Here is a 23,363-nt window from a genome sequence, read left to right as displayed (position 1 = left end):
GGGATTTGGACTGTACGAGAATGCTATTTGGTCACCTCTGAACCTGTCAGTATTGTCAACTATCAAAGTTCAAAGCTGCTTACAGTTTTTGAAACTGTCGCTGCAGGAACACCTGGGAAAACTGTGCTTTTTGTACTAGAGCAGTTTGCACCCAATAATCAACAATTCAGTCCATGTGCACTTGGTTATGTGCTTAGAAGTGAATTATAGTGTAATGAAATCAGTTTAGGGCTTAAAAACTATTTTAACTGTCATTATTTTAAGGCTTTGTCTTCCATACCAGAATATTAAAGACAAACTGCTACCCAAAATAACATCCACCCTCAATTTACAGCAAGAAAATTGAGTGTATTTGAATATTTATATCACTCTCTTCAATCTAGATTTCAAGTAAATAAGGTAAAAATGCTATAGCGCCAGAGGTCTACAAGACTGCTTTCAGATACATGACTGGCAATGGTTTAACCTGAGGGTCATGTGATGAATGGGGTCGAGAGGTGGAACTTTGATGGTAACCTCAGCAGGTACAAGAATTGAACACATGCTGATGGCATCACTCAATATTGCAAGGCAGCGTCCAGCCAACAGAAGATATACTCAGCAACTAAAATTCAAAGATCTGCACAAAATAAATGCACACTTATTCACTCTTACTGACTAGAGAAGTTTTTTTTGTTTTATTCAGGTCATTTTGTTTTCTTCAAGTTATATACTGGAGAGGAGAACAGAAAATTCAACAGACCACAACAGACATGATTTACCACGTGCAGCTGGAGGAACAGAGAACCAATCCTGTGGGACTGACAAAGAAAACACTATCACATGGTTTAAACAGTCTGTTGATGCTTGGGTTTAAAACAAAACTCAAGTACCAAATCAGTTGCAATGTAATGCACACAGCCTTCTCGTCAGCTAAAAAGTGCAGTTTCGTAAAGAACAATCAAAATAAGCATTACAGAGTAACCCTATGGAAGTACAAAATAATTCAATATCAAATCAGACATTAAATTATTTGGATTATTTTAACAGGAAATAGGCAGATAATCCACTCTTTCACGTTTGGCCCATTAAATTCTAGAAATTGGACTAAAGTATCTGAGGAAAACTGGTCACAGCTTCTCCCATCTTGGAGGGTTAAGGAGGAGAGAAAAGAAAAGAGGGGAATTGCTGCTAGGGCATCACAACTCAGTAAAGACAAATTCATGCATGGGAATGGAGGGGAACATGAGAATGCTGAATGATCTAAATGTGCTAAGGAACCATTGATTATTCAACTTCTTTTAATAAAGCACCATTACTTTGGAAGATTAAAAAAAAGCAGAAAAAGGTAAATTGCATACAATGTATAATTGAACAATTTATTTCTGGGGTGGAGGTGGGGGTGATAGTAGCCATGCCATTCATTCCAGCACGAACATTGGATAAATACTGCAGGAAGTGATTATCTTCATAGCTCCTTGGTAAGTAGATTTCCATTCCACTTGTATAGGTTGTTTTTTTAAACAGATACAACTGATCATATTGCGCTTTTACTTGCAGTTCAACAGAAAGTTAGATTGTCAGGTCAAAAAGTAGTACGACAGTATATTTTACGTGCAGAATGCAAAGTCAAAAGCCTTGTTATGAGAGACTTCCACGGATGCTTCCTAAAAAGGTTCCAGCTCCTGTATGGTTATCATAAAAATGGGTCTTCTACTGGGTGGTGGTAAAATCTCTTGTTCTTAGAGTTTTACAGCAGAGTCTGGAATAAAGAGAATCCTGCTGCTTTCAGGAGATGACAAATATATTTGACAAGACGCTCAAGGTCACAAAAAATGTGACAACTGCAGCAATTACTCAAAAAACAGACACGATATAAAGAATTATATCAAGAAATATCAATCTGTCATACACCCATCTGTTATCCATTCTATAATAAAGATGATCTTCAGCGCACCAAAAGACTATGTTTGGGACCATCAACTCTCTCCAGCTTTTCAAAATGTTTTCGGGCATTACGAATATTGATGAGTGTAGCTGCTGAAGCTGTAAAGAGTTAAGAATACAGTTATTAATTAAGTGCAGACTACAGCACACATTAAACCACAAATGCAATCATGAAAATCTAATATTTTAATTACATGTATTTCTATTTATTTTCAAATCTTAGAATAAGCAGATAAAACGCAAGAAAACTAAGATATTTGCATAAATACAATCTGTTACAGATTTTTGCATTAAGCTGAAGATCAAACCTCAGTAATGAGTTAGATTCCATTAGCCATACAATGTGGTTTCAAACAAATCTGGTTTAGTGTCACTTACAGCAAGTAAAGGAAGATCCAGATGGATTTAAACACCTGTGTAAAATAAGTGAGACAAATTGGCAATAACTTTGTCTACTTACGTATAGAAGGATCGGACATGATTACCATCACATATGTGTTAGATGTGAAGACATCAATGAATGCTGCAAAATTGGAGTTCCTAACTTCCATACTTTGGAAAGAGGCAGCCAATTTACTATAAAAAGATCAGTGTGGAAAATACATTTAATAAAATGGCCAATATTAAAGGCAAATAATACAATACTCTGCAAGCATCTCCCCCTTTCCATGTGAGCAGATTGTCTAACAAATTGGGTCCAACTGAAGGATTAGCTGTGGATAGCAAATTTCAAAATCTGCGAACTAATTAAAACCAGGTTTAAGATATTATGGCGTATTCTTGTCAAGTCAAAACAGAGGTTACAAGTTCCTTTGTTTTGGCTGTAGTTTTCCAACAGTTCTCAAAACAGAACAAAAATGCCCGCATTCAATCTTCATTTGCTCGAAACAAATCCAGAAGAGATAGCTGGTACAGAAAATAGAAATACTTATGTACCAATGTGGCGAGGCGTGTTTTGGTGAGATTTAAACAAAGGCACTTTGGAGATGATTATCCTGTGACTAAATCTATTAATTACCCTACTTAGGAATGTTTTGAACAGAGAAGGAAGGTGCGGTTAACACCTAGCATTCATCTCTCACTTTTAGAAGCATAACATTAAACAGACAAAATAAGAGGTGTTTACCTGCAGCTTAGCTTAAATTGCTTAATAATATTGCTGATCTTTTCAAATCTGTGTGCATCCCTCTGTTCTTTGCACTGATAGTGTGAGATCACCTAAAAGTGAAAACTAAAATACATCAGTATCTCACTCACCCAAAAGAATCTAGACCAAAATATTTTATTGAAAGACAGCTCTGTCAAATACACCCATGCCCAGTTATAATCAATGTACTGAAAAGAAAGCAGCAATAGCAGAACCAAAAAAAAAATTGGCACTTAAGAATTAATTTACTTTTTCATGGTTTTGTCATGTATAACATTTGCAAATGTCATCCAAGTTAAAAGCATGTGACCCGAGGGGTGCAGCAAGAATTGGTGCTGGCTGCAGTGTTTGTCACTTATATAAACAATTTGGGGGAGAATATAGAAGGCATGGTTAGTAAATTTGCGGATGCTACCAAAATTAGTGGTACAGTGGACAGTGACAGTTGTTGCTTAAGAGTACAACAGGATCTTGATCAACTGAGCCAGTGGGTCGAGGAATGGCAGTTGCAGTTTAATTGAAATAAATGTGCGGTATTGGCAAAGACAAACCAGGGCAGGACTTACATAGTCAATAGTAGGTTACACAGTCAATAGTAGGAACCTGGAGAGGTTGTCGAACAGAGATCTAGGGGTGCAGGGACACAGTTCCTTGAAAGTGGCATCACAGACAGACAGGGTGGTTAAAGCAGCATTTGGTGCTCTTGGCTTCATCGGTCAGAGCACTGAGTACAGGAGTTGGGACATCATGTTATGGCTGTACAAGACATCTGGACGTCCTAATGTAGGAAGGCTGCTATAAAATTGGAAAGGGTGCAAAAAAAGGAATTTTAATGATGTTAGAGAGTGCGCAGTTTGAGTTATAAGAGGAGGCTGGCACTTTTTTTCCCCCTGATGCGTAGGAGGCTAAAGGGTGATTTTATAGAGATTTATAACAACATGAGGAGCATGGATAAAGTGAATAGCCAAGTAATTTTCCTCAGAGTAGGGGAGTTCAAAACTAGAAGGCACAGGTTTAAAGTGAGAGGGGCAAGATTTAAAAGGGAGGGTACTACGGAAATAGAACAAGCTGCCAGAGGTGGTGATAGTGGCAAATACAATTACAAATTGAAAAGACATTTGGGTAGGTACAGGCTTGCCAAATGGGACTAGTCCAATTTAGTAAACCTGGTTGGCATGGACGAGTTGGACGGAAGGGTCTTTCCATGCTTTATAACAATGGCTCTACGCTAAACTGGATCTGCAGTCAGCAACAAATCAATAATAGTGAAAGTTCTGGTTGACCTCGTAGTCACCAAATTTGCTGCAGATCCTTTGGTCTATGACAGCATGAGGACGACTGACCACCACACTCTACTTTGGAGAGTTAAGTGCCATTGTCACAATGAGGATACCCTACATGTTGGGTGGTTCTACCATCATGCTAAATGGAATAGATTTTAAATAGACCTAGAAACCAAAACTGGCCATCCATGACTGCCATCACAGTACAGCTGTATTTCAGTACAATCTGTAACCTCATGGCCCATAAGATACAGGAGCAGAATTAGGTCATTTGGCCCATCAAGAGTACTCCACCATTTCAATGACTTAGTCTCCACTGCCTTCTGTGGCAATTAATTCCACTGAATCACCACCCTCTCACTAAGCTCAGCTCCATTCTAAAGGGTAACCTCTTCACCGACGCTGTGCTGTTGGATCCAAATCAAAACGTGATCGCCACGCTCACTTTTATCTTGTCGTCTTCATATTCTGTAAATTTCAATGAGATGTCTCTCATCCTTCTAAACTACAGACCCAGAGTCCTCAACAGCTCCTACTATGACATGCCCTGCATCCCTGGGATCATTCTTGTAAACCTTCCTCTGAACCCCCTCCAATGCTGGCACCTTCCTTAGGTACAGGGCCCAAAATTGCTCACAGTAACCCAAAAGGGGCTGACCAGAGTTTTACATATGCCTCAGCAGGACATTGCGACTCTTGTATTCTAGTCCACTCAAAATTGACACTAACATTGTACTTGCCTTCCTAAATGCCAACTGAACCTGCATGTTAACCTTAATAGAATCTTGAATTAGAACACCCAAGTTCCTTTATGGTTCAGATTTCCAAAGCCTTTTCTGTTTAGTAAATAGTCTATGCCTCTATTCTTCCTATCAAAGTGCATAAACTCTCACTTTCCTCATCATATTCTGTCTGCCATATCTTTGCCCATTTTCCGAGCCTATCCAAGATGTTCTGCAACCTCCCTGCTTCCTCAACACAATCTGTCCCTCCACTTTGCACTATCAGCAAAGTTTGCAACAATTCCCTCACAGTTCCTTCATCCAGATCTTTAATTTATAACGTGAATAATCCCAACACTCACCCGTGTGGAACTCCATTAGTCACCAGCTGCCATCCTGAAAGAGACCCCTTTATCCCTAGCCTCTGCCTTCTGCCAATCAATCCTCTATCCATGAGAGTACCTTGCCCCAAACACCATAGGCATGTCTTGTTTAGCAACCTTTTGTACTGCACCTTTTCAAAGGCCTTCTGGAAATCCAAATAGATTATGTTCACTGGCTCTCCCTTGTCTAATTTGCTCATTACCTCAAAAGAATTCAAACAGATTTGTAAGACTTGAGAACCCCTTAATGAAACCATGGAGATGCAGTCCTATTTTACCATGCACCAATTTAACTTGAACTACCCATTTACCTTTAATCTTGTTGATCATGTCAATCTGCTTGTGGCTCAGTTCAGAGATTACTACTTTTTTGGTTTTGCCTTCTGATTTAGTCCCCAGTATTCATATTCAGTCAGTAAAATCCCTTTCCTCTTTCTACCTCTAATTGTTGGTAGTTAGACCATGACAACTGGATCTTCCCCTCGCACTCCAAGTTCCTCTGCAGTCCAGATGAGATATCCTGAACGCAGGCATCAGATGAAGTCTTCAGCATTCTCAATTCTGCCCACAGACAACAATGTCTATTCCCCTGACTATACTATTCCTGAATACATTTCTCTTTTGCCCCCCTCTTCTTGAATGTACTATGGCCAGTTTGCTCAACCTCTCTATTGTTGCCACTCTTGTCCACACAAAGTGCAAGAATCTCAAACCTATAAAGGTTTGACTCGGAGTGTTGACCTGGTATATCCACCATTACTGTCATGCCAGAGAGTCATCCATGGTTCAATGACGAGTACAGGACGGCATACATCTAAGATCTAAGAATATTAATAATGAGGTGTCAAAATGAAGCTGCAAAACGTGTGCGCCAAGTATAGACAAAACTGAGATCTCACAACCTCTACACTCAAGGGACCAGTTTCCACAATCTTCAGCAGGATACCATCAAATACATCTTCCTTTCCCCTTCCATTAGCACCCCACAGGCACAGTTCCCTCTGCAACACCCTGGTGCGCTCAATCACTCCTCCACAGCGTCTTCTCATGTAACCACACAATGTGTAACATTTGCCTTTTACCTCCTCACTGTCCAAGACACCAAGCACATCTTCCAGATCAAGCAGTAATCAAACTTGTACTTCTTTCAATCTAGTTCACTATCTGCTGTTCACATTGCAGTTTCCTCTACACTGGAGACCAAATGCAGATAGGGTAAGCACTTTGTGGAACAATTTTCTAACTGCAAAATGATCTCAACCTTCCAACTGCTTGCCATCTTGATCTCATGTTAACACTTTTGACCCAGGCCTGCTGCAGCATGCCAGCAAATCCCAACACAAGCCTTATTTTTCAGGAGGTACCTATATAACCTTTGATACCATTAATATTCCCTTTTCCTCTGGACACTTATCAACTGTTTCATTTGGTCCTTCAAGCCTCTATTGCTGCATCATGAAACTAACCACTTGTCCGACCCCTTCAGTTCCAATGAGGGATGTAGTGGACTCAAAAATTGTTAGTTTTCCTTTAATTTGGCTTTGTTCCGTGCGCAGGACTCTCTGAAAATCATGGATGCCAGTGGTTCCTGCTCTCCCCAATGACGTGAAATGTGCTACTACATAAAAATCCTTCTTTGTAATGGATTCTTAAGACATTTTTACTGAATGATAAAGTGACTTCATGAGGGGATGCTCAAATGAAAGTTACTGCAGCCAAGAAGTCTGAGCTTCCTTAACTAACAATAGGAGTGAACATAAATTCAATAAATAAACTGAATACAGCTGTTTAGTGGTTGTGACTGACCTAATCATTGAGGGGTCTAGAAAACAGTTCAAATCTTATTACTGCTGTTTGACTCCATAATCCACTAACAATCAATCATTCTCCATAATCTAATTATCATGTAAACTATCAGAATGCAAGCAACACTCGAGGAACTACACATTATAGTGTCATCATAAGACGAGAAAAAAATCTGCAGCACTTACTAAGAATGTGGCCCTTTCAAATAGTAGCACCTCATCCGCTTCAATAATCTGAGCAAAATTCCTCAAGTTGGTTTCCAGTTGTTGTACATTCGGGATCAGCTGGTACACAATGCTTGACCAAGCCTGAGAAGTGAATCTCATGCACATTAGGAAACACAAAAAGCTACTCACATCTGATGCAAAATAATTCCATCATTTGGAACAGATTAATTTGAGCAATAAATTTTTATTGCATTTATAGAATAGTAAAAATCAGTCCTCCTCCTGGAAAAGATTAGTCTTCCAAAACATGCAAACTAATATTTTGATGCAGCTGTAGATTTATGATAGCCTTTAATCTCAATTTTGAGTTACTGATTTCTCCCCCACTTTCTCCTTTCCAAAAAAACTTTGACCATTGTTTGCATAATTGGCCAAAGATGAAGATCTATTCAACCAAGTCCAAAATATCTTGATATGACAGTACACCTTCCAGTAGAAGTTTTTCGTGATCGTGATCAGGTCCAAGAAATTTGATAATTGTTTCTTTTCCGAGAAACACTAACCCACATTGTGAACTGGATGGTAGTAACAATCAGACACACCTCCTAAAAACCTATGTATTTTATAATAAATTGAAGGCTTCATCTGATGTGAAATCCAGCACAACATCATTTTAAAAATTACACTGTCTGAAGTACAGGTCATTCAGTGCTTTATGAATTAAAGCCTACTCTGCCAATCATTGCCTTTACATGACACTTTAAACTGGGCAATTTCCACGTGAAAAATTTGGACAACTTCAAAGCACATGAAGGTTCTTTCAGTACATTCCATTGCTGTCCAGCTACAAGTTACAAAAATTGCATTACACACTTCTGCTATAACATGATAGTTCTGTTCTCATAAGATCTCGCATTATAAAAACATTGCACAATATCCACACCATTTAAACTAATGGGGTCAGAATAGCGTTGTAGCTGATACAGATAAGGAAAGTTTGCATTCTATAAATGACAATCTAGATTCTTCAAGCACATTAAATCCAATTTGCGTTGAAGAAAGAGGTTCTAGTAAAACAGACGTTCTAGCAAAACAGACTGCCGTCTAGCAGTTAAGGTGATGATGAAAAAAGCTTTCAAACTGAAACGTTGTTAAGTGTACTCACTTATGAGACAAGTAAATGATTTCAGCAAACAAGTTTTATAGTCCTGTCCACAGATTTAAATTGGAAAGATTATTACACCCCATTTATTTTGACTCCTCTCATCATCACATCAAACCTATTGCACAGAAATTGGACTGTTACTTCTATGCTCCTTAAGCCCTCTCCTACCCCCGTTCACTTAATCCCATCCTTCCATTCTACCTCATGCACTATTTTAACCTCTACCTATGTCTATGCTCTTTGCCCCACCTACTCATTGGCACAACATTCTATATTTGAAGAGGTTTTTCCTGAATTTCTTATTGAAATTATAGACCATCTTAGATTTATGATCAATTTTCAAACCTTCTCAAAGTGGAACAAACTCCAAATCTATCCAATCAATGTTAAGTGCCTCTCTACGCAATAATTGCATAGCATTCTTTTCTCATTAGTGCACATTGAAACTATAAGTAATATAAATCAGCTTTCATCTCTATCTCTTGGATTTGGACAAATGAGGTAACAGTATAACAGAGAAAAGGGATTCCTTCAAAACAAAAGCCTAGAAAATAAACAGTAGAATTTATGACCCACGTTATATGGATAGTTTGGCATATTAACAACCTTACTTTATACAAGGTCTCATCCCAGATGGAGGTTCTAAAGCAGGTACATTCTAGAGGACGGGACAAGCGCCTCAAGTCATCTTCACGTTCCTTAAAAATCTATAACAAAGAAATTAAATTTGGATATTGAATTTAGTTGTTCAATCCTAGCATGAAAAAAGGCTATTATCCCCAATATATCTGCATTAGATAATAAACTGAAACTGTATATTTTAGTCATTTGTGTCCCAACAGTGTAAAATGTACATTGAGCAATTCCGATTCTAGGATGTGTTACAAAACCACAGGAATTTCCAACCTTAAATATTTCTGCAAATCTAACAAACCCAATAAAAATGAAGATATTAAACCTGAGGGATATTTAGTGCAAGAACCAAACACTTCCCCATTTCCAATATCACAAAGTCTGCATAAGATCAATTCAGAGAAGTTCTTGTATTTTTTTCAAAAAAGTAGCTTAAAATAAAACTGTAACATTAATGCTTCCCTGCATTTGCCATTTCAAATACCATTTATCTTTTGAACTAACTCATATCGTACTTATATTGAACCATATTTAAACTTGTGCTGTAGATCTACACTCATTAAGAATTAAAGTTGCTGCACACAATGTTTATAATGTCAGAAAAAAAATTAAACGGAGGGTAAATTGAATCCCAAGTCCAAAAGTTTTTGCATTGCACGTTTTTATGAATCTTTTCCTTTGTCGAAGATGCAAAATTTTATCTTTGTTTATTCGTTAATTTGCAGATGAACTTCTAGCCTCTGCTTACCAAGTCTCGCTGATCTTCCTGCACAAGATCCATTTTGTGAACAAGGCAGAAGATTTTGGCATCAGGAGAGTTTTGTAGAATTGCCTCCAAGCATGATTGGTAATAGTGCATATCTTTCTCTAATTCACGACTTTCCACATCAAAAACATAAATAAGAACTTCCACATTGCGGAATATGTTGTCTCGTTGACTAGTAAAGTAGTTTTCCATAAAGGTATCCTGACTGAGAGCCAAAAGAGAAAAACAAGTTCCTTATCATTCAATTAGTCTAAATAAAAACAAGTCCCCCAGCCCAAGGATAAATTTACAATTTTTAAAAATTCATTTCTCCCACCTACAGTTAAAAGCTTTCCTGAATATGGATTCCTTGAAAAAAGGTAAGATGGTTAGTTTCTCACTCGTTAGAGATGATAATTGCCCACCAATTAAATGGCACAAACATTACTTGCCACTTGTCAACCAAGCTTGGATACAGTTCAAGTCCTGCTGCATGGACTGCTTCATTATCAGAGTTGAGAATGGTTCTGAACATTCCACAATTGTCAGCAAACTTTCCCACTGACAATGGAGGGAATCATTAATGAAGCAGTTAAGCATGGAAGGTGGTTTGGGACACGACTCTAAGGAACTCCTACTATGTCCTTGGCCCAAGACAACTGGCTTCAAACAATCGCACCATCTTTCTTTATGCAGGTTTCAGGGCTGAATGGCCTCCTCCTGTTCCTATTTGTGTGTGTTCCTGGCATGGCTCCAATTAGTTTAGAGTTTTAGAAAGCTAATTAGTTATAAACCACCACAGCATAATCAAAATGACAAATTAATATTTTGGTGCTAATTTTTAATCTTACCCCCATTCTTTGAGCAACATATTGGCAGGCAATTGGACAATTAACTATAAAAAAAATTTCCATATAAATTAATGACCTCAATCCCTTTGATTAAGGAACAATCTCTATCTCACCTTCAAGAGCCCATTCCACCACATAAGGAATATATTTCTACAACTTAGAGTACTGCAATGTGCACACTGTCACTTATTTGTAGACAGATCAGTGATATTTTATCAAATTTTATTGTGCAGTTACTCAACATTCTATGTTGAATTCCTCTTATGTATTACACTCCCAGATTTTATTTTAATCAGAGGTATCCAATTAAATTCCAAATCTTTTTGGCCAAAAATACAGTAAAACATACATGGATAAGAGCAAGAAAAGAGATGGAACCAATTTATTCTATCTTGAAACACTTACCCACCACAGTCCCATAGATTCAGGACGAGGTTTCCCAGGAATCGGACATGTGAATGTTCCACATCGACTACATAAAAACAGAAAATATATTTCAGATCCCAAAACCTGATAATGTTACATTATCTAGAAACTGCTCTAAAGCTTAAAATTAGTTATTGCAAAAGTAAGTCTACATTGGAAAGTCCCAAATATGTCAGCTGTGGCTGCTTTTGCAAACAACTATCCAACATAGATCAGGGTGAATAACAAAGTCTAAAAAATGCCTGCATAAAACTTAATTTTCTTTAACTGAATTATTCTGAACAATCATGTAATTGAAAATGCATTACAAAATCAAGTGCAGCTTTCATCTTAAGACATTGTCTCAAACCAAATTTCCGTCATTCACAGAACTTACTTGTAGCTGCAAGGCGTCGTGTGTCTCTGGCTATGTAGTTTGCAAAGATAATGGATCTCATGCTAGTCTTACCAGACCCACTCTTTCCCATCAATAACACCTAGTAAAAGAACAACATCATGGAACAAATTAATGGGTATGTAACATGGTATTCAACAGCACAAGCATGAGAATACAGCTTACCATCATTCAATTTCATAGGAAAGATGCTTAATTTGCATCACAGGAAGAAGAGGTGGATATTCAGGCAAAGTTGAATTGTTTCAGGGTACATATGCATGATTACAGAAAATTTCCCATTTAAAGTCAATGTCATCCAAGTATCTGTCCCCAGCTACATGCTAGGCCACGGTCAACACCATCTAGAGACATGGTATCAGCTTTCATCAGTTCTACCAACACTGCAACACCATCTTTTAGCCCTGCAAACATTCCCCAGAATACCCTTCACAACTCTCTCTAAACATTGCCCGAGACAGATCCAGACTGTATCCAACCTTGGTATCCAATCCATATCCTCATCAGAAAGACGATTTACTTGCATCTTGATAACTTTGCCAACCTTAGCACAAACTGCTATCCACACATTTCTGACCTAACGATCATATTGTTCTAATAATCACCTGGTTTACAATATTTTGCAAATGTGATGTTCCAAAGTTTTGCCACTGTGACGTTACCCAACAATTACCTGCTTAACCATCTCTCTTGTCCTCACTGACCTACCAAATTCATGATGACACAGATAGCTGGAAAGGTAAGTAATAAGGATGACTGAATCTGTAGAAGAATATAGACAGGTTCAGAAACTGTGAGGTTATGCATTTTGGCAAGAAAAAAAATGCTAAATATTATTAAATAAAACTTTCAAGTATTATTAGATGTAGAAAAAAAGGATTGGAGAGTCCTTGTGAATAAATCACAAAAAAAGATAGCTAGTTCACCCAATAATGTGGAAGGCAAATGGAACACTGGCTTTTATTTCCAAGAGAATGGAGTATAAAAATAGGGAGGTCTTGCTAAAACTATGCAAGACGCTAATCTGACTACACCTGGAATACTGAGCAGTTTTGGGCTCCTGACCCAGTCAAAGATAAACTGACATTGATAGCAGTGCAAAGATGGCTAATTAGGCTGATTCCAGGTGTGGAGCAACTGTTTTCATGAGAGGAGGTTGAGTAGGTTGGGCCTGCACTCATTGGAATTTAGAGGAATGAGAAGTGGCGATATTGAACACAAGATTGTTAGGGAGCTTGGCAGGGCAGACATGGTAAGGTTAGTTCTATTTGTGGAAGAGTCTAGGAGAAGAGGACATTATCTCAGAATAAAGGGTCACCCATTTAAGTCAGGGATGAGGAGGAATTCCTTCTCTCAGAGGGTAGTGAAAATCTATGGAAATCTTTACTACAGAATGTTGGTGAGGCTAGGCCGTTAAGTAAATTCAAAGCTAATAATAACAGATTTTTAAATCAGTAAGAGAATAGCGGATTACTGAGAAAAAGAACAAATGTAGAATTAAGGATTGTCAGATCAGTCCAAGTTCTCATCAAATGTCAGAGCAAATCCAAATGATTGAATGGCCTTCCAGGCCTTAGTCTCATACTGGAATCTGGAATAATTCTTAGTTTAAATCTCAACAATCTTGCTCCTCTAAATTTTTAACATCATTCAATTCTTGCTCAAAGAATGGGGGTAAGATTAAAAATTAGCACCAAAATATTAATTTGTGTCATTTGGTTATGCTGTGGTGGTTTATAACTAATTAGCTTTCTACAATTCTAAACTAATTGGAGCCATGCCAGGAACACACAAATAGGAACAGGAGGAGGCCATTCAGTCCTGAAACCTGCACAAACTCTTGTAATAACCACCTCCTTCACTGGGAAACACCACTCCAGTCACTCTGGTCTCCTTTGCATCCCCATCACTTTATCATGGGGATAATGAGGTGAAGTGAGATTAACTGTTCAACATCAAAATTGCATTTGTCTGTGATAGCTCGGCATACTTGTCAACTGAAACCAGAGAAACTCTCCATGACTGGAGTCATAGATAGCACAAAGGAAAGTGGTATTGACAGACATTTCTTCAGGAGTTCCTCAGGTTATGTTCAAGTCTCAACTATGTTTAATCAATTCGGTGATCTTCAATCCACTTAAACATCCCACTTTTGGTCATATCGAGACTGCAGTATTCCATTTAATTTGCAACTGTTCAGATACTAAAACAATCTGCCTCTGCCCCAAACAAAACAGGGACAAGATTCAGTATTGGGTTGATAAATGGCAAATAATAATATGCCAGAGGTTCCAGGCAATAAACAAGAGGAATCAAGAATCTAATCTCCCTTTATCAGCAAATACCATTAACACTGAACATTATACCATCAATATTCAGGTTTTACTGCTGACCAGAAACTGAACTGGACCAGCCATATAAAGTAGCTAAAAGAGCAAGTCAGACATTATTAGCTCTAGTCAAAGTCTGACCACCTCTACTGGAAACAGGGTCTGGAATGCAACGGAATGCTCTCCAGTTGCCTTGATTATTGTAGGTCATCACCAAATATCTCAACTTTGTCCAGGAACAAGGCATTGCTTAATTTGCACCCATCCATCATCGGCCCACTGCAGCATGTCATTCAGGCATCTCAGAAATGCCTCTTTCCAATTCTACAACCTATACATTCCAGAAGAAATATGTGAGCACCACCATCGCCAAGTTGCCCATCAAATGCACCATCCTGACTTGAAAATATCACTGCTCCTTCACACCACTTGATCAAAATTGCGGAAGTGCTTCTCTCATAATTCTACGCATGTATCTAACTCCATGTGGATTACAGCAGTTCAAAGCAAATTATCAACATCTTTGTAAGGGCAATTAAGATGGGGAAGAACCTCTGGCATTGACAATGAAGCCCGCTCCCAAAACAAAACAGATAAAAACAAATAGAAGTAGTCATGCAACTATTACTGGTGAAGAACAGGAATTAGTCAAGGGAACTTGTCTCATTGCTTCTTAATAGCTTTTCTTCTCTAAACCTCTTCTTCCACCTTTAAAACTTGTCTGAAAACCTCAGCACGATCAAATCTTTTGGCAAACGCCCTCATATTGCCTTACATGGTTCAGTGTCAATTTTTATATCCACACAAACATGGAAAATAGGAGCAAGAATACACCTTTCAACCCTTCGAGCCCGTTCCATTATTACCATCGTAATAAATCATCGAACTCATTATGCCTTCATAGCCTTTGATTCTTTCGCCACTATTGCTACATCCAACCTCTTTTTGAAATCATACAATGGTTTGAATGTGACTTCTTTCTGGGGTAGCAAATTCCAAAGGCTCACCACTTTCTGCATGAAGAAATTCCTCATCTTAGTCCTAATGGGTCTAGCCCATGTCTTAAGACTGTGACCCTTGGTTCTGAACTTGCCATCAGGAACATTCTTTCTGCATGTATCCTATCTAGTTCTGTTAGAATGTTGTAGGTTTCTATGAGATCCCTTCTCATTCTTCTGAACTCCAGCAAATCTAACTGTAACTAATTCAACTTCTCGTGTCGATCCTTTCATCCCAGGAACCAATTTGGAACCTTCACTGCACTCTTTTTACAGGAGCAACCCTCCTCAGATAAGGAGACCAAAATTGCACACAATATCCCTGGTGTAGTCTCACCAAGGCGCTGTATTACTGCAGTAAAACATTCCTGCTCCTGTACTTGAATCCCCTTGCTATGAAAACGACATACCATTAGCCCTCTTGATTGCCCACTAAACCTGCAAAGTCTATCTTCACTGGCTCGTGCACAAGGATACTTATGTTTCATTGCATGCTTTCTCCTCAATTTATAGCCAGATAATTCACCTTCCTGTTTGTGCTCCCAAAAGTTGACAACTTCACATTTATCCACTTTGTGCTACATCTGCTATTTGCATTTGCCCACTCAGCTTGTCCAAATCACTCTGAAGCATCTCCATATTTTCCTTACAGTTCACCCTCCCAATCAGTTGTGTTACTCTGCAAATTTGGAGATATATTTTGTTCCCTCATCTAAATCATTAATACACATTGTCAATAGCTGGGGTCCTAGAATTGATCCCTGCAGTACTCCATCAGTTTCTGTCTGCCATTCTAACAAAGACCTTTTCAAGCCTACTGTTTCCTGTCTGGTAACTAATTTTCTACCCATCTCAATACACTAACTCCAATAGCATGTGCTTTAATTTTACATGTTAATATGTTACATGGAACTTCAAAAGTCTTCCGAAAGTTTAAATAAACCATATACATGCCCCCCACCCTCAACTCTACGAGTCATATCTTCAAAGAATTCCAGAACATTTGTCAAGCATGATTTCCCTTTTATATATCCATGCTGACTCTGTCTGATGCTGTCAATGTTTTCCAAGTGTTCAGCTATTAAATTTTTTATAGTAGGCTCTAGCATTTTCCCCACTACTGACATTAGACTGACTGGTCTATAATTTTCAGTTTAATCTCTGCCTCCCTCTTTCTACAGACCGGTTACATTAGCTATCCTTCTATTGGTAGCAACTGTTCCCGAGTCTATAGAATCTTGGATGATGACCAATGCACCCACTATTTCTATGGTCACTTCCTTAAGTACTCGAGGATGTAATTTATCAGGTTCTGAGGTTTAACTGTCTTCAATCCCAATTTCCCCAACACAGATTTCCTTCAGTACCTCCTTGACACTAAACCTCCTGTTCCCCTAAAATGTTTGGAGGTTGTGTGTCCCCTCCTCTGGGAGCACAGAACCAAAGTATGTATTTGTTAATCAGCCATTTCTTTGCTCCCCATTATTAAATTCCCCTACTTCTGAGTGTAAAGGACCTAGATTTTTCTTTGCACACCTATAGAAAGTACTTTGGTCAATCCCCGCAAATTTGCTCTCACACTCTATTCTCCCTTTCCAAACCAATCCTCCCATAATTTCTCTCATAAGCCAAGGTTTGGCCACCTTTTCTGTTTAACTTTTGCTCCAGGCAGGAATGAACAATTGTTGCAGTTCAGCCATGTATTCTTAGAATGTTTGCCATTACTTATCCATTGCTATCCTTTTAAAAAGGTTTCCCAACTTGCACCATAAGCCATCATAATTTTCTCTTTCAAGTTTCCTGGATGCTTTATTACAGATGCTATCAAAATACAAACTGCTTTGGTTGTTAATACCTGTCATGCATCACAGTGCTTTCCCAATGAATGTCAGCAAACTATCAAAAGATGATAGGCAGCTGCTTGTGGCTCTGCATTATGAGAAAAGTTGGAGGCCTGAGCAGTACAGACATCATAATTTCTAATGACTAGGAGATTAAATGGAGCAACATACATTTACTAATAGGACAGTCAGGTTTTCATTATTAGGAACAGAGGGGGCATCCATTAACAACTGGATACAAGGAAGTGTTTTGAGAGCAGCCGCAAAATATCGGTGTGTCCTTCATATTTTTAGAAGATAAAATTCATGCTGGTCAGTTGAATAAACATTAAAGCATCCACCCTACTACAACTGCAAGTTGACTGGCCATTTTACCATTTCAGATGCAAGACGCAAGGGAAGAACACAAAGGTAAATTAATCTTGTTTTTGGATCAGTTGCGATCAAATCACCTATAGCACAATTCTTCCCCTACTTAAATGTCATAGAGATGTACAGACTGGAAACAGACCCTTCGGTCCAATCTGTCCATGCTGACCAGATATCCTAACCCAATCTAGTCCCACCTGCCAGCCCTCCAAACCCTTCCTATTCAAATACCCATCCAAATGCCTTTTAAATGTTGCAACTGTACCAGCCTCCACCGCATCCTCTGGCAGCACATTCCATACACATACCACCCTCTGTCTGAAAAGGTTACCCCTTAGATCTCCCTTATATCTTTCCCCTCTCACCCGAAACCTATGCCCTCTACTTCTGGACTCCCCAACCCCAGGGAAAAGACTTGGTCTATTTATCCTATCCATGCCCCTCAATTTTGTAAACCTCTATAAGGTCACCCCATAGCCTCCGACGCTCAAGGGAAAACAGCCCCAGCCTGTTCAGCCTCTCCCTGGAGCTCAAATCCTCCAACCCTGGCAACATCCTTGTAAATCTTTTCTGAACTCTTTCAAGTATCACAACATCTTTCCAATAGGAAGGAGACCAGAATTGCACGCAATATTCCAACAGTGGCCTAACCAATGTCCTATACAGCGGCAACATGACCTCCCAACTCCTGTACTCAATAGTTGAAACTTTATTGCTGGAACAGCACAGCAGGTCAGGCAGCATCCAGGGAACAGGAGATTCGACGTTTCGGGCACAGGCCCTTCTTCAGGAATGAGAAGAACAGAAACAGAATCCCCAAGTGGAAAATGAAGTGTTGTTCTTTGAACTTGCGTTAAGGAACACTGCAACAGATCTGGGACAGAAATGTTGGTGTAGGAACACAGTGGTGTGTTGAAGTGGAGGCAGTGGGAAACTCTGGGTCATGTTTTACAGACAGAGTGTAGGTGTTCAGCAAAGCGGTCATCAAATCTGTGTTTCATCTCCCCCGATATACAGGAGACCACATTCTGAGCAGTGAATGAAATAAATGAGTTGAGAGAAGTGCAGGTAAGCTGCTGCTTCACCTGGAAGGTGTGCCTGAGGCCTTGGATACTGAGGTTGGAGGAAGTAAATCGGCAAGTAAGTCACCTTGTGCAAGACCAACCCCTTCCCACAAACGTCACTTCAATATATTACCACCTTTCCTGAGCTGTTAACAGTTCTGATGAAGAATCGCCAGACTCGAAATATTATCTTGCTTTCAAAGAACACAGAACATTACAGCACAGTCCAGGCTCTCTGACCCTCAATGTTGTGCTGACCTGTGAAACCAGCCTGAAGCTGAACTAACCTGCATTGTTGCATTATCATCCATATGTTTATCCAATGGCCATTTAAAAAGACATTAAAGTCGGTGAGTCTACTACAGTTGCAGGCAGGGAGTTTCACGCCATTACTACTCTCTGAGTAAAGAAACTACCCCTCTGACATCTGGTGGCCATCTGTGTTGTACGTATTTTGAACTGGTCCTCCTGGGAGCAGATGCGGCGGAGACGAAGGAATTGGGAGAATGGGATGGCGTTTTTACAGGGGGCAGGATGGGAGGAGGTGTAGTCCAGGTAGCTGTGGGAGTCGGTTGGTTTGTAGTAGATGTCCGTGTTGATTCGGTCGCCTGAGATAGAGACAGAAAGGTCTAGGAAGGGGAGGGAGGAGTCCGAGACTGTCCAGGTGAATTTGAGATCGGGGTGGAAGGTGTTAGTGTAGTGGATGAACTGTTCAACCTCCTCGTGGGAGCACGATACAGGGGGCAGGTTGGGAGGAGGTGTAGTCCAGGTATCTGTACAGGGGGCAGGATGGGAGGAGGTGTAGTCCAGGTAGCTGTACAGGGGGCAGGATGGGAGGAGGTGTAGTCCAGGTAGCTGTGCCCGAAACGTCGAATCTCCTGTTCCCTGGATGCTGCCTGACCTGCTGTGCTGTTCCAGCAATAAAGTTTCAACTTTGATCTCCAGCATCTGCAGACCTCACTTTCTCCTCCTGTACTCAATACTCTGACCAATAAAGGAAAGCATACCAAACGCCTTCTTCACTATCCTATCTACCTGTGACTCCACTTTCAAGGAGCTATGAACCTGCACTCCAAGGTCTTTGTTCAGCAACACTCCCTAGGACCTTACCATTAAGTGTATAAGTCCTGCTAAGATTTGCTTTCCCAAAATGCAGCACCTCACATTTATCTGAATTAAATTCCATCTGCCACTTCTCAGCCCATTGGCCCATCAGGTCCAGATCCTGTTGTAATCTGCAGTAACCCTCTTCGCTGTCCACTACACCTCCAATTTTGGTGTCAAGTGCAAACTTACTAACTGTACCTCTTATGCTCGCATCCAAATCATTTATGTAATGACAAAAAGTAGAAGGCCCAGCACCGATCCTTGTGGCACTCTACTGGTCACAGGCCTCCAGTCTGAAAAACAACCCACCACCATCACCCTGTCTTCTTCCTCTGTCTGCTTTGCATGTCTACAAAACTGCTTTTCCCATTTTAGACTAACACCTCATTGTTTAATTAAATGTTTGAAGCCTAGATGTGTTGATTTTCCAATTTTGTTTGGACAATAGATTTTAGAGATGCAACGAAGACGAAGTTGAAGTATGAGAGAAATAAAATAGTGGATGTTCACAATGACAGATTTAAATGATGAAAGACGGGAGAATGCATAAATGGAACATAAAGACTGGCATAGATTAGTTAAGCTGATGTGGCAAACCAAAGTATTTTCTCCTGAAATTTACAGATTATTTCATGTAACCTGTTATAAGAAAGATGACCACACCTTATGCTACCTTTAATGGGAAGTATTGGAACTGATAGTGAATACAGGCCATTCTTAGATATATGCAGTTCAGTTAATTAACATGCTGGTATACCATATTCTAAAACTAGGGAAATATTGCTGCAAACTGTATTCAACCTTGTGATTCTGCACCTGGATTATTGTTTACAATTTTGGTCCGTTTACTTGAGGGTGGGGGGGGGGGGGGGGGGGGGTGGAAATGTGTGCACCTTGAAGGAGGTTCACTGGATTTATTCCAGAGATGAGGAGCTTGTTTATGCAAAGAGATTGAGCAGTTTAAGCCTATACTCTCTGGAATTTAGAAGAATAACAGGAGATCTAACAGATATACAAGATGCTAAAGACAGACAAGATAGACATAGAGAGGATGTTTCTCCTTGTGGGGTGATCTAGAATGCGATCACAGTTTTAGGGTAACAGATGTAAAACAAAGGAGAAATTACGCCACTTTTGGAATATCATGTGCAACTCGTCTCCTTATTGGAAGGACATTGTGAAACTTAAAAGGGCTCAGAAAAGATTTACAAGGATTACCAGGATTGGAGGAATTGAGCTATAGGGAGAGGCTGAATAGGCTGGGGCTGTTTTCCCTGGAGTGTCGAACACTGAGGGGTGACCTTATCAAGGTTTATAAAATCATGAGGGGCATGGATAGGATAAATAAAGTCTTTTCCTTGGGGTGAGAGCATCGAGAACTAGAGGGCATAGGTTTAGGGTGAGAGGGGAAAGATATAAAAGAGACCTAAGGGGCAACTTTTTCCACACAGAGGGTTGCACATGTACGGAATGAACTACCAGAGGAAGTAGTGCAGGCTGGTACAATTACAACATTTAAAAGGCATTTTTATGGGTTTATGAATAGAAAGATTTTAGAGGGATACGGGCCAAGTGCTGACAAATGGGGCTAGATTAGGATATCTGGTTAGCAAGGACAAGGTTGGACCAAAAGGTCTGTTTCTGTGCTGTACATCTCTATGACGTCTCTCAAAGGGTTGTGAAACTGTGGAATTTGCAACCTCAGACTGCTGTAGATGCTGGGACATTGAGTAAATTGAGGTAGACAGACTTTTAATTGGTAATGCATTCAAGAGTTATGAGGGCAGGTAGGAAAGTGGAGTTGAAGCCAAGATATTAACAATGATAATCCAAAATATGGAGCAGACTAAAGGGACTGAACTGCCTACACCAGTTCCTACTTCTGTTTTTACAGTGAGAGAAGCAACCTTCAATGGTAAAGATACAGTATTGGAGTGCACAACCATGGAGTTACAAGGGTCACTCAGTACAGACACAATTGAAATTGGGTTAAAGATCTAAAACAAGTGATATCCATGAAGCTGAGCAGTGATGGGGTGGTGAAAATTAAAACCACACTGCAGCTGAAGCCAAGGACAGTTTGCAGATTCTGTGTGGTAGCAGCAAAGGAAAGGACTTGGGGGAAGTACAATTTAACCTGATGACAGTTTCAGTGAGAAATTGTGTTGCTCTGACGGAAAAAGCAGATTTGGGAAGAGGAAGTTTAAAATGCTGCAGAAACTCCACAGATCTAACAGCATAAGTGGAGAAAGCATTAACATTGAGTCAAACATGGACAGGGATTACCCTGCTTCGTAATGTGCTTTAATTGTAAAGCAGACATTTTCCCACAATCATCCCAATCAAAATCCCTAAATTCATCCTACTGTCCTGGAAACCCCTTTCCTGACTGAGGCAAAATATAGAAATTGCTAGAGAAACTCAGCAGGTCTAGCGGCATCTGCAGATACCAAGCAGAGTTAATGTTTTGGGTATAGCGGAACTTACGGTGGCTAGGAAAAAGTGTGCTGAAGACAGAGGGGGGGGGGGGGGGGGGGGGCGGCGGTGTGGAAGGTAAAAGAGTAAGCAATAAGTGGACACCGAGCCCAAAGGACAGAAAGACGGATCGGCAAGAGGATGGACGATGGTCAGCCAGGGAGCAAGACGAGCTGCTAGTGAGGACCATCAGAAGATGAAAATGGGTTGACTGTCACAACAGGGCGGCGGGAGTGGCTAATGGATCATGAAAGGTGTCAGGACCCCAATATCAGGACTCGATATTGTGAGCCCTAAAGGCTGACTTTTCTTAACCTCCTTCCATATTACAAAGTACAACTTTATATTTTACCTTTTTCTTCATGGCTGTGCTCGGCATCCCCCTCCTACAGAATATCCTGATTTAGTCCGGGCTTTTCCCTTCACGACCACCTCCTCAATCGCTGCTGTCAGGCTTCGGAATCACCATAGGCCACAGTCACGAGCTTCAATTACGTCATTTCCATAACAACCACTGCACGGCATATCCTCCCTGTTTGCGACAGTCGCAAAGTGATGCTTTCACTGAGCCCACCGACTTGAAACCCGCATGCGCGAATTTCATTGTGGGGCGGGAGCGATTGGGACAAGGGTCAGAGGAGATCAAGATTCGGGGAGAGGATACAGTGTTAGGGCCGAGGAGCTGGAAGTAAAAGAGACAGAGTGGGAAAACTCATCCACTTCCTGGGCTCCCTTGTTATTCCTTTCTCGCTCCGGGAATTCCTCCTCCCCACCGCTTAACCCTGTTCAAAGCTGCGCGCGCTTCCCTGCGCACGGCTATGCGTCAAACGCAAAGTGTACGTGATGGCGTAATGGGGTAATGGGACATGGCTTGTGCCCCAATAAACACGCATGCGTCGTTGTCCTCTGTTGTCAGTGTCTCACCAAAGGGAGGTGCTCCTTGGATGCTGCTTGAACTGCTGTGCTCTTCCAGCACCACTAATCGAGAATCTGGTTTCCAGCATCTGCAGTCATTGTTTTTACCTAGCAGTTCTGAAAGACTGGCCCAGAGGGTTACAAGGGAATAGATTCTTAGTTAATTGGATTTTGTATTTCTATTCAGATTTGTTGATAATTTTCTACAAATTACTGCAATAATTCGTCTGTCAATTCCTCCAGCCCCAATACCTCAGCTTTTATCTCCCATTCTTGACTAACGTGGTTATCCCTCATGTCTCTGGCACGCCAGATATTTGAAACCCATATTGATTGTAACATCATTTCTCGCCTTCAAAGCGTCGTTAAAACGTTTGCATAGGTCTTTGATCATGTTGCCCCGGTTCTTCCATATATAAAGATCTGGGCTGGTGCTGGTGGACAAAGTTAAAAATCAGCAATGGAATGTTTACAAAGTTAAAATCACAACACCAGGTTATACTCCAATAGGTTTATCTGAAAGTTCAAGCTTTCGGAGCCCTGCTCCTTCGTCAGGTAGCTACTCGGACAGAATCATAGGAAAACAAAACATTGGGAGAGAGAGGACTGGAGATCA

At 40.2% G+C, this 23,363-nt stretch overlaps 1 protein-coding gene across 2 annotated transcripts; it reads right to left on the bottom strand.

Annotated features, from left to right (window-relative positions):
• Positions 1–654: 654 nt before the first annotated feature.
• Positions 655–22,593, bottom strand: rraga (Ras-related GTP binding A). 2 transcript variants are annotated; one of them, XM_043704590.1, is made up of 9 exons: positions 22,185–22,587; positions 11,631–11,730; positions 11,234–11,300; positions 9,981–10,203; positions 9,211–9,306; positions 7,453–7,575; positions 3,053–3,144; positions 2,387–2,502; positions 655–2,025 (listed from the first exon to the last, which is right to left on the bottom strand). In XM_043704590.1, the coding sequence occupies exons 1-9, from the start codon at positions 22,209–22,211 to the stop codon at positions 1,928–1,930; spliced, it is 942 nt and encodes a 313-aa protein (XP_043560525.1). In that variant the 5' UTR covers positions 22,212–22,587; the 3' UTR covers positions 655–1,927. The 2 variants fall into 2 exon arrangements, with proteins under 2 accessions (XP_043560525.1, XP_043560526.1); XM_043704591.1 differs by lacking the exon at positions 7,453–7,575 and having other exon boundaries at positions 22,185–22,593.
• Positions 22,594–23,363: the final 770 nt, after the last annotated feature.

This window comes from Chiloscyllium plagiosum, chromosome 15 (genome assembly GCF_004010195.1).
Source record: "Chiloscyllium plagiosum isolate BGI_BamShark_2017 chromosome 15, ASM401019v2, whole genome shotgun sequence".
Taxonomy (NCBI): domain Eukaryota; kingdom Metazoa; phylum Chordata; class Chondrichthyes; order Orectolobiformes; family Hemiscylliidae; genus Chiloscyllium; species Chiloscyllium plagiosum.
The sequence above is the reverse complement of the archived record's forward strand: the minus strand, read 5'-3'. Positions and strand labels throughout refer to the sequence as shown.